The sequence below is a fragment of the Puma concolor genome, chromosome C1 (genome assembly GCF_028749965.1).
Source record: "Puma concolor isolate L17-30 chromosome C1, mPumCon1.1.hap2, whole genome shotgun sequence".
NCBI classification, from domain to species: Eukaryota; Metazoa; Chordata; class Mammalia; order Carnivora; family Felidae; genus Puma; species Puma concolor.
Window position 1 is genome coordinate 167,872,819 of NC_141674.1, and position 14,869 is coordinate 167,887,687.

At 41.1% G+C, this 14,869-nt stretch overlaps 1 protein-coding gene across 49 annotated transcripts in view; it reads right to left on the minus strand.

Moving 5' to 3' along the window:
* The window catches only part of TTN (titin), a 277,493-nt gene that overhangs the window by 197,179 nt on the left and 65,445 nt on the right, over positions 1-14,869 (minus strand). For 47 of the 49 annotated variants that reach the window (XM_086719030.1, XM_086719018.1, XM_086719009.1 and 44 more), the window contains 21 exons: positions 11,688-14,459; positions 10,631-10,909; positions 8,024-8,587; positions 7,209-7,490; positions 6,834-7,112; positions 6,104-6,382; positions 5,728-6,006; positions 5,322-5,609; positions 4,929-5,207; positions 4,555-4,836; positions 4,184-4,462; positions 3,795-4,073; positions 3,415-3,693; positions 3,012-3,299; positions 2,608-2,886; positions 2,197-2,478; positions 1,818-2,096; positions 1,417-1,695; positions 1,025-1,303; positions 626-913; positions 105-383 (listed from right to left, as the gene is read on the minus strand). In XM_086719030.1, coding sequence (XP_086575156.1) covers positions 105-383; positions 626-913; positions 1,025-1,303; positions 1,417-1,695; positions 1,818-2,096; positions 2,197-2,478; positions 2,608-2,886; positions 3,012-3,299; positions 3,415-3,693; positions 3,795-4,073; positions 4,184-4,462; positions 4,555-4,836; positions 4,929-5,207; positions 5,322-5,609; positions 5,728-6,006; positions 6,104-6,382; positions 6,834-7,112; positions 7,209-7,490; positions 8,024-8,587; positions 10,631-10,909; positions 11,688-14,459 — 8,673 coding nt within the window. The remainder of the gene's footprint in view (positions 1-104; positions 384-625; positions 914-1,024; positions 1,304-1,416; positions 1,696-1,817; positions 2,097-2,196; positions 2,479-2,607; positions 2,887-3,011; positions 3,300-3,414; positions 3,694-3,794; positions 4,074-4,183; positions 4,463-4,554; positions 4,837-4,928; positions 5,208-5,321; positions 5,610-5,727; positions 6,007-6,103; positions 6,383-6,833; positions 7,113-7,208; positions 7,491-8,023; positions 8,588-10,630; positions 10,910-11,687; positions 14,460-14,869) is intronic. The other 2 variants (XM_086719048.1, XM_086719049.1) reach the window with 1 other exon arrangement.

Sequence of the window (14,869 nt, forward strand, 5' to 3'; positions counted from 1 at the left end):
AATACAGTGCACTGTTAGAGAGAGGTGTACTTTCTTGATTGGGAAGATGCATTGTACAGAAAGGAGCCAGAGGTCAGACACATAAAACAATCAAACTTGCACACCTGTCACAAGCAACATTGTAGTACAAGAGTCGCTACCAACATCATTGGTAACTTGGCAAGTATATTGTCCAGTCTTGGAAGCATCCACCGAATAGAGATTTAAGAAGGTAGTTGACCCTTCCAAGCCAATGAAACATGTAGGTCCAGAGGCAAGTTCCACATCATCTTTAAACCACTTTATTTTAAATGGTGGTGTTCCTTTCAGTACTGCTTTAAATTCTACTGTAGAATCAGGTATCGCTTGTTGTCGCTCAGGTTTCACTAAGAAGCTTGGTGGTTCTATAGATGTTAAGAGAAATATATTTAATTAGATCCCTTGTAAACTATTTTGACAGTCTTATAGACATATAAGAAAACAGTTCTGAAAAGAGGTGATGACCGTATATTTCTTGAACTCAATAAATATGTAGCTAAAGAAACAGAATTATTAAGACTTTTAGCTATAAAGAATACAAGGTAAGCGTGGTACATTTAAAAAGCAATCACAAAGAAGAATCAAGAAGAGGAAGAGAAGTTCTAACCTTTAACAGTTAAGATGCCACTGCACGCATCGTCTCCTGCTACATTTGAGACCCTGCATGTGTAATTTGCAGTATCTTCTAATTCCAGATTGTTGACTTCCAGTGACACAGTGTTTTCATGACAGACAAGTCTGTATTTTGCACTTGTAGATATTTCTTTTCCATCCTTAAACCACTGAGCACTAATAGGAAGTGAGCCAGAAACCTTGCACTCCATACGTATAGAAGAGCCCAGAACCTTATCCATTTTGGTTAATTTTTTGGTGAATGATGGAGGAATATTTTCATCTATCCAACACAAACAGCAAAACACATCCATCAGTATGTTGCCATTTGTTTACAAATGGTATTAAATAGTAGAAATAAGGAAGAGAAGCCAACTAGTGCTAAAATACAAACCTAGCACTCTCAGGTAGGCGTCACAGCTGCTGCTTCCAAAGTCGTTTTCCACCTTGAAAGTATACTGACCACTGTCTTGCTTCATTACCGACTGAATCCTAAAACTGGCCACATTATTTTCAAAACTCATCGAAAAGTATCTACTGGGCACAATTTGTTTTCCATCTTTGAGCCACTTCACTTTGAGTTCTGGTGTTCCAGCCACAACACACTCCAGCGTGACTGGGTCTTTCTCAGTAACGTCAACAGATTTAGCTTTCTCTAGGATTTGAGCAGGTTCTGCAGTGAGAATTAAAAATGCAAATTAGTTGCATTGATAATTCTACGAGAACTAAGGCGTGCTTGTGAAATTGTCCCCACAGACTAAGTTCTCAAGAGAAAGGCTTACAAACCTTGCACTAAAAGGAAAGCATAACACCTCTCAATTCCTGACTCGTTCTTGGCTTGACACGTGTATCTTCCGCTGTGCCCATTGTCCACAGCCCGGATCTGAAGTGTGGCCACATTGTTCACAAATGAAATATGAACGTTATCATCTTCATTGAGAATGTGATCATCCTTTAGCCAGGTTATGGAGATGGGAGGAGCGCCCGCCACGGTACTCTGAAAGGTGGCAGAAGTTTTCAAAACAGTAGTGACATTCTCTATCTTCTTAGTGAACGACGGTGGTTCTGTGATGGAATCAGACAGTGCGAAAAGAAGAGGGATATTTGAACTTCTCCTCGTAATCATAAAATTAAAGAGCATTACCAAATTTCTCCATGGTACCCTGCTTCTCGTGTGCATGACTGACCTTTGAGGGAGACTCTAGTACTGCAAGAGCAGCTGCCGCCTTCATTGGATACAATGCACTGGTATTCACCAGTGTCTGAAGGGTCACATTTGGTGATATGGAGGTTAAACACAGATACTCTGCCACTTAGGGTGTACTTTTTGCTGCTTCGGATTTCCTTGTTATTCTTCAGCCACGTGACTTCAAATGGAGCGGTTCCCATCACTTCACATTCCAGCTCCACATCGCTGTCTTTCACTACTTCCACAGGCTTCAGCTCCCTGATAAAGGTGGGAGGTTCTAAGGATTCAAAGGGAAGACAGAGACTGGCTTACTCAAGGGAAGACCCAGGGCCTGGCTGGCAGCACAGCCCAAATGGAAAGGAGATCCGGTCACAAACCTTTCACTTTTAATTCAATGCTGCAGCTTGCCGTGCCTGCATCATTACGGGCTTCACAGACGTAAGTCCCGCTGTTTTCTACCCTGGCACCAGAAATTTGGAAAGTGGCTAAACCATCGATGAAGGAAATGCCATGTTTCTTAATGGCCGTTATTTCATTCCCGTCCAGATACCAAGCAACTCTGATTTCAGGAGTGCCTGTTATTTGGCATTCAAATGTTGTAGACTGTCCATTTCTCAGCACTAATACAGGGCTGGGCTTCTTAATGAATTGAGGAGGTTCTAAAGATGGGGAAAAGAGTGTGATGTTGAACATTTTTGTAAAACAAAGGCCAAAATCGCTTTCTTAAGCCTCTTCCCTCCCTCCAGGAAAAGCTAGACAAGCAAGAGAGGTGTATGCAGAGATCAGACCTTTCACAAAGAGAGTGGCTTTACTGGTTGCTGTGCCAACATCATTGCTAAGTTGACAAATGTAGGTCCCAGAGTCAGCAGCTTTGGCTGAAAAGAGCTCCAGAATGGTGGAGGTGTCATCCTTCCAGACTGAGCGAGCCGCTCCTGAGTGCAACTCTCTGTTATCTTTAAACCACTTTATCGTCATGGGTGCAGTACCACCCACAAGAGCCTTTAACTGAACCCTTGCATTGGGGTTGACGTCTTGTGACTGTGGCTTTTCCATGAAGTAAGGGGGTTCTGGGATGAAAGAAAAAGGAGTAAAAAGAGAAAGGCAGGTTTATTTTGGAATGGAGCAATAAGGGTGCGAATTAAGAAATGAGAGAGCAAGAAGTTCTTGATAAGTGGAGATAAAAAATGCCAACCTTTGACTGTAAGATGGCCACTGCACTGGTTGTGTCCTGCCTTATTAGTGGCAGAACAAGTATATGTCCCACTGTCTGAACCTTCCAGCTGACTGATTTCCAAGAAGGCAGTGTTGTCATGAAAAGAGAATTTGTATTTCTCACTAGCTGATATTTCTTGGTCGTCTTTGAACCATTGGATGCTTATGGGATGGGACCCAGCCACTATACACTCTAGGTCAATGAAAGACCCTTTAATGCTGTCCATTTTCTTCAGCTTTTTGGTGAATGAGGGAGGTATGATAAGATCTATCCAATGAAAAAGCAGAAAACAACAAGAAAAGTTAGGTCAACCCAGCAATCTGCATTTTCTCTGAAACTGTAAGATGTGGAGGAGCACAGGATACCCCGTTTCAATACCAACCTAATACATTAATTCTAGCTTTGCAGCTGCTTCTGCCAACATCGTTCTGGACCTCAAAAGTGTATTCTCCACTATCTCTCTTTTCTGTAGAAATAATCTTCAGTACAGAGACTGTGTCACTGACGCTGATTTTGTATTTTTGGCCCAGGGTCAGCTCTTGGCCATCTTTAAACCATCTGGCTGTAATCTCCTTGGTCCCTGAAAATTTAACCTGCAAAGTGGCTGGGTCTCCTTGGGTGACATCTATAGACACAGCCTCCTCGGTGATTGTTGCAGGTTCTGTAGAAAACAAAGGGATAGGTGTGGGTTGTGAATCACTCTGCTAAAAGGCTTACATCTGCATTAGTTCCTAAAACCCATGGCAAACTTTCTGAACCGACCTTTAACTGAGAGCAGTGCAGAACATCTTTGTATTCCTGCATCATTTCTGGCCTGACAGACATATTTCCCATCATGTTTGACTTCAATGCCACTGAGGTACAGACTAGCCACGTTGTTCTCAAAGGTCATTCTTATATTATTGTCTTCGGTGATTTCATCGTTGTCTTTTAACCAAGTCACCGTGATTGGCAAGGAGCCCTTCAGAGTGGCCTGGAAGGCAGCCGTGCCTCCTCGAAGGGAGCTGGTACTCTCGATCTTCTTTACAAAGGTTGGAGGTTCTAATAGAAGAATAATTCTCAATGTCAGCTTTACACCAAAACTAGATTTTTTTTTTAAAGAAGAGTTGATTCTGCAGAAGAGCCAGTGCATCATTTGAACTGACACTAACCTCTTAAAGTCACCCGGGCACTGCAGGTGCTGCTGCCCACCTCATTGGTCACCCGACACTGGTATTCACCAGCATCTGCAGCTACAAACTTGAGGATCTGCAGGCTAACCAGCCGGTCCTGAACCAAGGTTTTATACTTCCTACCACTTCGCAGCGTTGTGTTGTCTTTGAACCAAGTGATCTCAAAGGGAGGTGTGCCTGCCACCTCGGCGAGCAACATGACATCGTATTCCTTCAACACCTCAATTGGCTTAAATTCCTTGGTAAAGTAAGGTGACTCTACAGAAGAGGAATTATTTTGAGTTAATGAGGGAGGAATCTATGCTACGGGCCACAACTTTGGTAAACCAAGGGGCAAGGTGGACACAAACCTTTGACTATTAAAATGCTACCACAGTGGTCACTGCCAGCCTCATTTTGAGCCTCACACATATATTCACCGCTGTCTTCGATGGCAATGTCTGTAAGTCTTAGGACCGCAGTGGACTCCACAAAAGACATTTTGTGTTTGCTGCTCTCCTTAATTTCTCTATCGTTTGCAAACCATGTTATTTTAATCGGAGGGGTACCAGTTACTTTGCAGGCCAGCTGGGTGGCATCTCCCTTCTTTAACAACTGTGATGGCTCTAACTTTTCAACAAACATGGCCGGTTCTGTGGAAGGAAGGAAGTTATGAAGAAACATGAGGAAGAGGAAAGAACCTAGAACGATGGCAGCACAAAGATGTCAAGAAAACAATGCAGACCTTTTACAAATAAGTTTGCACTGCACTCCACGCTTCCGGCGACGTTGCTGACTTTACAGGTATATGTGCCCGAATCGGAGGTTTTTACTGCATAGAGTTCCAGGGAACTTTCTAAAGCTTCTTTGGTAATATAGCAGCTCCCACCAGAAACAAGCTCTTTGTCACCCTTAAACCATCTGATTTTGAGAGGAGTGGACCCTTGGAAGGTGCTCTTCAGGCAGACTGCTGAGCCAGGCAGAACATCCTTTGATGCAGGTTTAATTACAAAACTGGGTGGTTCTAAAGAAGGGGTAGAAGAAAGAATTTCTAAGAGTTAAGAGGCATGATCTAAGGGAAGAAGTCTTAATTGGAACATCGTCTACATTAGAATGAAATGCAAAGTGTCCAGCCAACCTTGCACAATCAGGGCTGCACTGCTGTCTTTGCTTCCCACGGAATTTGTGGCTCGACAGGTGAAATTGCCCGCATCGTTCATGTCTACTCTGCTGATCTCCAGAGAGGCCGTGCCTTCCACAAACGCTATTCTGTACTTGTCAGAAGAAGCTATTTCTCTACCATCCTTAAACCAGGACACCCTCATTGGGAGGGAGCCAGCGATTTTGCAGTCCAGCCTGCAGGTACTGCTAACAACGCTATCCATGTTGCGCAGGGGTTTGGTAAAAAATGGAGCGATGTCTCTATCTGTTCGTGACACAAGAAGAAAAGAAAGATGAGCATGGAAAAGGGCTCGGTGGTTTCATTTTTGCTCATTTGTTGGGTTTCAAGGGAACTCGTGGCACAGGTTTCTGAAGATACTAACCTAACACAGTGAATGTTGTTTCACAGGAGCTGCTGCCCACTTCGTTGGAAATCTCAAATGTGTATTGGCCACTGTCATGCAGTTCAGCTGAATAAAATTTGAGTTGGGCCACATTGTTTTTAAAACTTATTCGATACTTTTTACTAGCAACCAAAGGTCTCCCATCTTTGTACCATTTGGGCTTGAGTTCTGGGGTGCCTGTGACCGTGTACTCCAGTGTGGCTGGGTCTCCTGCCGTCACCTGGATCAGTTCTGCTCTCTCAACGATTTTGGCAGGTTCTACAATGGTATTAAATGGTTAGCATGCCGAAAAGTGCATTAAGGTTTCGCTTTAAATGGAAATATTGATTCTAAGTAAAAATGTTCCTACACGAACCTTTAACTATTAATTCCCCAACAGATGTTTGGCTTCCGGCTTCATTTTCAGCCAGGCATGTGTATTTGCCACCCAAACTAATCTGAACATCAGGGATTATCAGGACCGCAACACCATTAGAAAAGCTCATTTTGATTTTTCCATCTTCTTTAATGATCTCCTGTCCTTTCATCCATGCAACAGAAATGGGTTCTGACCCTCTCACGGCAGCTTGTAAGGTAACAGTTTGACCTGCTAGTGCAGTAAAATCATCTACTTTCTTTACAAAGGTTGGTGGTTCTAGTTAAAGAAAGAGAACAGACAAAACGTATCAATTCCCAAGCACTTTCAACACCATATACATCTAAGTGTTTTAATCTAGATTACATTTATCTTTCCAATATTGCTATCCCATGGTGTTGGCCAATTAGAAGAATATATTGAAATTTAAGAAGAATGACAACTCCATCCAAGAGAAAGAAGCATAGAAGACACATGGTTACCAGCTGACAAAATGATTATAGATTATTCCATAATCCACTTTTGTTATCAGAGATTAAATGTTTACGGTGATCTCAGAATAAAGACTGGATGAAGGTCACTGGCTTTGTCCCCAAGGTCCCAGGTTAAACCAAAGGTGAAACATATTTTCAAAGATTAGGAGAAGAGAAGGCACCAGCTTTCCTTCCATGGGTTAGGAAAGCTACCTTGACAATTTATTAAAGAGACATCATTATGTTCAAGCACTGACCTTTTAACAAATGTGTTGCAACGCAGCCACACTTCCCAACTTCATTAGCAACAACACATTCATAGTCACCCACGTCTGCACTATTGAAAGAAAATATCTCCAGGAACACAAGAGACTTCTGAGAAAACAACCTGTACTTTTTACTACTCCGAATTTGCTTCTTATCTTTGAACCAGCTAATTTCAAATGGTCCAGTGCCTGAGACTTCACACTGAAGAAGGGCATTCGTTCCTCTCACTATATCTGCAGGCTCAAGAGTTTTGATGAAAGAAGGAGGCTCTACAAAAGCACGAAAGCATCGTATAAGTAACGGGTTACCAGCAATTAAAAAGAAAATCTTGTCTCAGAAACACAAAGGACTCTGAGTAAACAAACCTTTGATAACTATTTCGGCACTGCAGCTGTCACTGCCAACATCATTCACCGCTTCACAAGAGTAATTGCCACTGTCTTCAACTTTCACATCCGTAATATCAAGCACAGCCTCAGAATTGACAAAAGACATTCGAATAGTGTTACTCTCATTAAGTTCTTTGTTATTTTTAAACCAAGTAACCTGGATCACAGGTGAGCCTTTCAGCTTGCAATGGAGGCGTGCTGATTCACCTGGGAGCATTAAATAAGAGGGATCCACCTTCTTCACAAAGGATGGTGGCTCTACAGGAAGTTAACAAAAAAGAAAAAGGAAAGAGATCTGAAGCATAAACTCCACAAAATAAAAGTAGACATATTACAACCAAAAGACACAACACACATAAAATATCTCGATAAAAGTTCTGTAAAGGTTATGGTGCACTCAATAGCTCTCCCTGTTTCCATGATTATAAAACACTTTCCCAGTCTCTCAATTAAAAAACAAACAAACAAACACAAAACAAGCAAACTCGACTTACACAAAATACAATTTTATAAAAGAAGACAGTCAAGGGTCGCCTAGACACTCGACGTTCTTAGAAGAAATTTTAAGCAAGCTTTGTTAATGGCAGATAGCTTTAAAAGAACAAAGTGATTTCCAAAGAAGATTGAAAACATAAAATCAAACAATGCCAGGATTTCCCCAAACCAAAACAATTTCTTGGATGAAATTATTTTAATAATAAAATGTAGGGGCTGCATTGTTTGCCAAAGATTTTCTACAGCGGCATCCTTAAAGAGAAGGAAGCGAAAGATAATATTCACGCATTTCTTACCTCTGATAGTCACTGTGGCTGAAGAGGAGCTGCTCCCAGCCTCGTTGGAAGCTGTACAGACATAGGTTCCTGAATCTTTTAGTTTGGCCAGAGGGATCTCAAGCGATGCTATTTTATCTTCAAAATAGATCTTATAATCTTTTCCAGGGGGAAGTTTTTGCCCATCTTTGTTCCATGTTACTGTAACTTTTCTGTCTTCGTCTACTTGGCACTCAAGGCGGATCTTCTTATTGATAGCTGATTGCACAGGCTCCAATTCTTTAATGAAACGCGGCTTGTCGATTATGATTAACTCAGCTTGGCAGATGTCAGCTCCAAACTTGTTAGAAGCTTTACAAGAATAAACTCCTCTATCTTGAACTGTAAGATTTGAGAGTTCTAAAATGTGTTTGTTTTCTGCATCTGAAATCTTGCGGTTAGGGGAAGGCGATAGTGCAGCGCCGTCTTTCTGCCAAATGGTTTCAATCACGGGGGTCCCTAACACTGTGCAGAGGAACTTGGCTGTCTTACCCACAAAAGTTGTAATGGACTTAGGTCTGGAGTAAAAGCTTGGTGGATACGCCTCTGCAAAAGAAATTTTTTCAACGTTACATTTTGTCTCCATGGAAGCTCTTGTTGTAACTATATATTCTAAGAAAGGGAGGAGATGAGTTCTATATTTAGATAGACATGAGACATTGTTTAAGATAGGATAATAAGATGAAAAGATCTGTCCAAGGAAAGGGATGAGTGAGTTCTTTATAGAGGAGCGAGACAACACCTTATGTCTCTATTAAAGGAAAGAACAAATGTTGCTTTATCTAGCAGCAACATCAACTTAATACAGTTAAAAGATTTGTCCACTTTAGTAGTTGATTAGTTGTCTGAATTATTTGATAGGTAATTCAGCTGTTACTTTAATTCTGTAAATTAGAAGACTGTGTAAGAAGATAAAGAAAATGCACCTGACTCTTCTGAAGAGTAGGGATATTCATTAAGTGATAAGAAGATCAAGTTAGTGTTGTGAAGTCACTCTAACCTTCATGTCAACCATCAGCAACTCCTTAAATGGCCCAACTTTGAATTCATCCCCTAAATCATTTCAAACTTGTAAAAATATTTACACCAGTAATTTCCCATTTTCATTCTGCACTTTGAAGGAAGCCTTTCCAATTAAAAAAAAAAAATCTCTTCCTTCTTTTGCTCTTGTTATTTGAAAGTTCAGGTATCAGTCCTGTTACTGAACTGGCCTAATTTGGGAGAAGAGGTTTTCAAAAGTGTCCTTAAGAATACTGCCATGTAGTGGTTGCATGGAGACTCTTTGATCACAAAGTGAAACCAATAGATGGGTTATCAGGGATCTGGGTTTCAGATTTTCTGATATGTAAAAGAATTGCAGAGGTGAGGAAGCTACAGGGAACCCTGACTTTTCCAAGTCAAAGAGATGTGCTGTTTTTGCCTTTCCCCTTCATGCTTCTGTTGGAAAAGACCTGGGACTGTCCCTCCCAGATATTTAATGCATAGCTTCTCTCAAAAACACAGGTCATTGCTACCTAGACCCTAAGCCATAATTTTTTTGTTTTGTTTTGTTTTGTTTTGTTTTAATGTTCATTTGTTTATTTTAAGGCAGAGATAGAGAGCAAGCAGGGGAGAGGCAGAGAGAGAGGAAGAGAATCCCAAGCAGCTCCGTGCTGTCAGCACAGAGCCCAACATGGGGCTTGAGTTCATGAACCTTGAGATTATGAACTGAGCCAAAACCAAGAGTCAGATGCTTAACCAACTAAGTTACCCAGGCACTCCTCTAAGCCATAGTTTATAGTCATACTTTCCCTTGGAAGGAGAAAGCAAAAGAGAAAGACAGAGACAAAGAAAAGGAAAATGCTATACATTTTCTTTCTTTCTTCTTTAATCTTTCTTTCTTTCTTTCTTTCTTTCTTTCTTTCTTTCTTTCTTTCTTTCTTTCTTTTTCTTTCACTAATGAGGGAATTCAAACACTCAATGAGCATTAACTACTCAAAAGTTATGCTGTTGGTCAATTAGGAAACTGAGAACAGAATATTTATATAGTTGCCCTTATTTTTAAATTAATAATAAAGCCTAGGGTGAGAATCCTAGTTTGTAGTCCTGTATTTTTATTAGGATTTAACTTTCATCTTATGATTTGGCTTTTTTCAGTTTGTAATTCTGTTCTTAACTGGTTAACTGGTTCCAAATGATTAAATACATTGGGACTTTATTTTTTAGTAGCACCAAAGTGTCCTGAAATTTTTCATATTAAGTGCCACGCCAGGCCATGAGGAGTTATCCGAGGCATTTCCACAAAGCTAGTCATTTTTTAAAATAGAATGAACAAAACAACACCCTAAACCAAGCTTTCAGGTGCCACTGGTCACTTGATTCCTTGATGTTGTTTTCAAAATAATGTATTTTTATTTTTTCTTTAGTTGCTCTTAGAAATATGACTCTAAACAATGATTTCTTGTCCCCCTATAGACTCTGCAGTACCTAGCCACCGTATTATAACTTGGCTATTGGTCTCTCCAGTTGGTAGGACATACTGCACCTGTATAAAGAACAAAACAGGCAATGGTATGAAATGGGACAAACACCTCAATGTATGTCATTTACCTGTCACAGTTAGGGTGGCCGTACAGCTGACACTGCCGTACTCGTTGGAAGCTTTGCAGGTGTACTCGCCACAGTCAACAACCTGGGCTCTCAGGATTTCCAGGCTGGAGACGTAATTTGAAGATCGGATAGAACACTTGTCACTTTCATAAATTTCTCGGCCAGCTTTAAACCACTGGAAGCGGACATTGGGGGCAGTGTGGATCTCACAGGTGAATTTGGCCAGGTGGCCCAGAGCTACCTCCAGGGGCTCGATTCTTCTCCTGATCACTGGGGCGGCTGCAAAGGGAAGCAGAGTCCATTAGCATGCCTCCTTAACAGGCACACCAGCTTTCTTCTAACTTCTGTTGCTGTTAATGAAGGAAAACAGTTGAAATTGATGAGATGGATTGCAGCATTTTAAGACAAGTGACTGGAACGTGAGAACAATCATTGAAGGTAAAAGAAGACAATAGGTAGCTTTTAACATCTTCAATCATTACTCTGCAGTGAATTGTGAAAAAAATGATTAAAAGGTGATGCTATGGGCTTACATGCATAACAACATGATGTACTCTAAATATACCATGCTGGCTAGGTACACTGTGAATAGCATTTCATAATGTGATATACTAAATACAGTGATGAAGTGAAAACAGCATCAAAAAAGAAGTAAAAATACGAAACACAAATGGACAATTAATCATGGTTATTTTGAGTTTAGGGATTAGACTGGCAATTTCAGAGGAGCTAGGTGTTCACTCACAGCTTTTATTGCATATTATTAAAGTATTTTGAAGTAAATATAAACTAAAGAAACCTGTTGGTATTATGAAACATATGAAAATACGTTTTATTTTAAAAATAAATGGCAACGTAGAGATGATGTACTACCCTGTAAGGCAGTCAGGAAAAAGGAGAAGAATTAATAACCATGATTATGTCTGTGATGTCATTCTTACTCTACACAAATTGCATCCTGGCAGAGGCAGGTAAGTGAAAACTCAGTGGTGAAAACTAAAACATTACGATTCAGTGATTGTTAGAGCGCGACCCACTTCATCCTTAAAAATCCAACCTCTTTTGACCACAGTGAGTTTTGCTGAAGTTGCTGTGTGTCCATGTTCATTCAAGGCCTCACAGGTATATGTTCCTTGATGTTCTTCTGTATTTACTTTGTCGATTACTAGCATGTATGTATTTTGATCTTGTAAACACTTGAACTTTTCATCTGAACGCACCAGTTTGCCCTCATAATACCAATTCACCTCTTTGGCATTTGTTATGGATGACGTGAGGTTGACAGGGTCACCTTCCTCCATAGTAGTGTCCACCAAGGGCGTGTGTATGACAGGACCATGTTCTTGGACTAAGCTGCCCTCATTTTCCTGTACCTCTTCGATGCCAACCTCCCTGGTACCACTTCCGGGGGACTTTCCTTTTTCCTCTGATGGGTCTGGTGTCTCATCAGGGATAGCAGCCGAAGCAACCTCATCAGGGACAGGCGTGGTATCTTCAACTTTGATCTGACTTTCCACATGGAAACAGCTGACCTCTTCCACAGAGACGAGATATTTAGATTCGACTTCGGGTTCTCTGATTGTTTCGACCTTCTGTGAAACTGAAAAAGGGCCCATTTCTCCTTGCAAGCCTGTTTTGCCTCCTTTCTGGATTCTGGGATCCTCAGCTGTTAAGATGTTTATTTCCTCACATATAATAGAGCACAAAGCATCCTTAAGTTCCGTTCTCAAGTTAGCCATTTGAGGATCAATGCCTTCAATAGCAATGGTTAATTCTTCTGTTAGCGACTTCACCGAGGTAATAAGGTAGGTGCACATAATGCGTTTGGGCTCTTGGGTGAAGTTTATGGCCTTGATCTCCACCCTTTCAATGTTTCTTAACCATTCAGAGAAAAGACTCGGTTGCTCACTGGCCACTGCTGCTTGCAAAGCCCTGCGGATCTGAATTTTGAGGTTTAATCGTTCTTCTTCTGGAATTCCAGAAAGCAAACTTTCCTTAGAAAGAGTGTCACTTACCTGCACCTCTTGCACACCATTTATCACCATGGGCTCTTTTTTACACTCACTGGTTTGGTTCAGGGGCGCTGCCAGGTTGTCAGAGTGCTCTTTGAGCAGTACCTGCTTTTCCTCACATGCTAGCGGAAACCTTAGGGACTTGCCTTCCTCAGTCCTGGCTGCAAAATCTTGCACTGCACTTTCCAGTTGATCTGTACTTTCCATCAAAGTTTCACCTTCTGAGAATGTGTGTTCTGAAGGGATCTGGGGCTCACAGTTGACCTCAGAGATTGTGATGTCAAGACCCTTGAAACTTTCCATGCTGCCCTCAGCTAAGCTCTGACTCAGGATGAGAGCACTTTGTTCCTCCTGCTTTTGCAGAATTACTCTTTGCTCAGTATCCATTGCAGATACTGTCTTTTCTTTTGGTAAAAGTACTTCCTCAGCCACAGAGGTTGGATATGAATGGACTGGAGCTTCTTCGATTGAAGATTGTGGATAACTCCCTTCAGGTTCAGCTAATAACGTTTTCAGAGGCTCCACTGGTAATGAACTAATTTCCTCTATGGAGAGAGCACTTGGGAAGACTTTTTCAGTATCTGATAGGACCCCCTGTGACTCTGGCTCTTGAGGCACTAGAATGTCTTCTTTGGGGAGGGTTTTCTGGGCCTGGACAATCTGCAGCTGTAAACTGGGAGACGGTTCCTTGATAGACTGAACATGAAGAGTGCCATTGATGGAAAGAAGTTCCCTGGTGCTGTCTGCATTAGGCATATTCTGCTCCAACGTGACTGTGGATTGCAGTTGTTCAGCCACTAAAGTAACTTGGCTACTCAGTTCTTTGGTTTTAATCACACGCTCATAAGAAAGCTGCTGGTTTTCTTCTGCAATTAAAGCAGCTTTCAAAACAGTATCCTTCACAAAAGCTGCAATTTCCTGCTCGGAGTCAAATGCCTCAATGGCAGGATCCTTTAACGACATCGGTGGAAAATCTTTAGTAGCCTCTGGCATGGGCTTTGCTTTACTGGGAGCATCAGTCACGTCTGGGTCTTCCAGAAGCACGAGAAGCTCTGCAGCACAGGTGGACTCACCCCACCTATTCTCTGCTTTACAGACATAGAGGCCACTATCTTCCCTCTGAGGGTCATTGACAATGAGCGTCCCGGAACCATCAGGATTATGAATGATGGTGTAATAAACACTGGTGTAAAGCTGTTTGTTTTCTTTGAACCACAAGACAGTGGGTGCAGGCTCTCCAAGTACTGTGTACTCAAAGATGGCAGGGAGCCCCTGAGCACAGTGAATTGGTTTGAACTCCTTAACAAAGTAAGGAGGACAGGGACCCTCAAACTTGTCCAGAATTTCTTCCACTGGTTCTGGTTCTGTCTCTTTGTGCCCCTCTCCTTTGGAACTTATTTTTAGACAGGCACTGCATACTGTCTGTCCGTATTCATTACTGGCAATGCATGTATACTCTCCCTCATCCTCAAATTTGGTGAACAGAATGATCAGACTATGATCATTACCATCGAAAACAAATTTGTAGTCAGCAGAAGGGATTAACATCATTCCATTGAAGAACCACTGAATTTTAGGCTTGGGAATGCCAGTGACAGTAACAGACAGTTTAGCCACATCCCCTATGCTTATTTCAACATTTGACACTTCTTTGATGAAAACTGGAACATGGCCTTCCTTTTGGGAATCAAATTTCGTTGAATGAAATGGAGGTTCAGACAAAAGTTCAAGTGTTTCCTTTCTATTAGATAATTGAAGGCCAGAGCTACTGGTTTGGAATTCTTCTTCCTCAGCAGACAGAAGAAAACTAGAAAACTCTGTATGGGGAAAAATTATTATTATTTTATTATCAGTTTTACTTAACAACAACAAAAATATAGAAGTCAAAGAATTATGTACCAGCTGGTGGCCTTCTTCTGCTTTATTCCTGGAATCGCTAGCGCATCTTGAGATTTACCAAAAAGCACATTCCTAATTTTTTTAACCGTAGCTAATTATATCATATTATATAATTATAGATACTGTACTAATGCAACTTTCAATCCACATCACTTGGGTTAGAGTTTACAAATTTTAAAGCTGTTTTATGAGTTCCTCTTTGTGATATAAGGTTTGAAAACCTGCTGCCTCTATATTTATAATAAAAGAATCCAGGATTATTTAAATCAATTTCTAAAAAGATCCAGGACAGTTATTTACATTTAAGAATTTTCTTGAGTTCAGAATG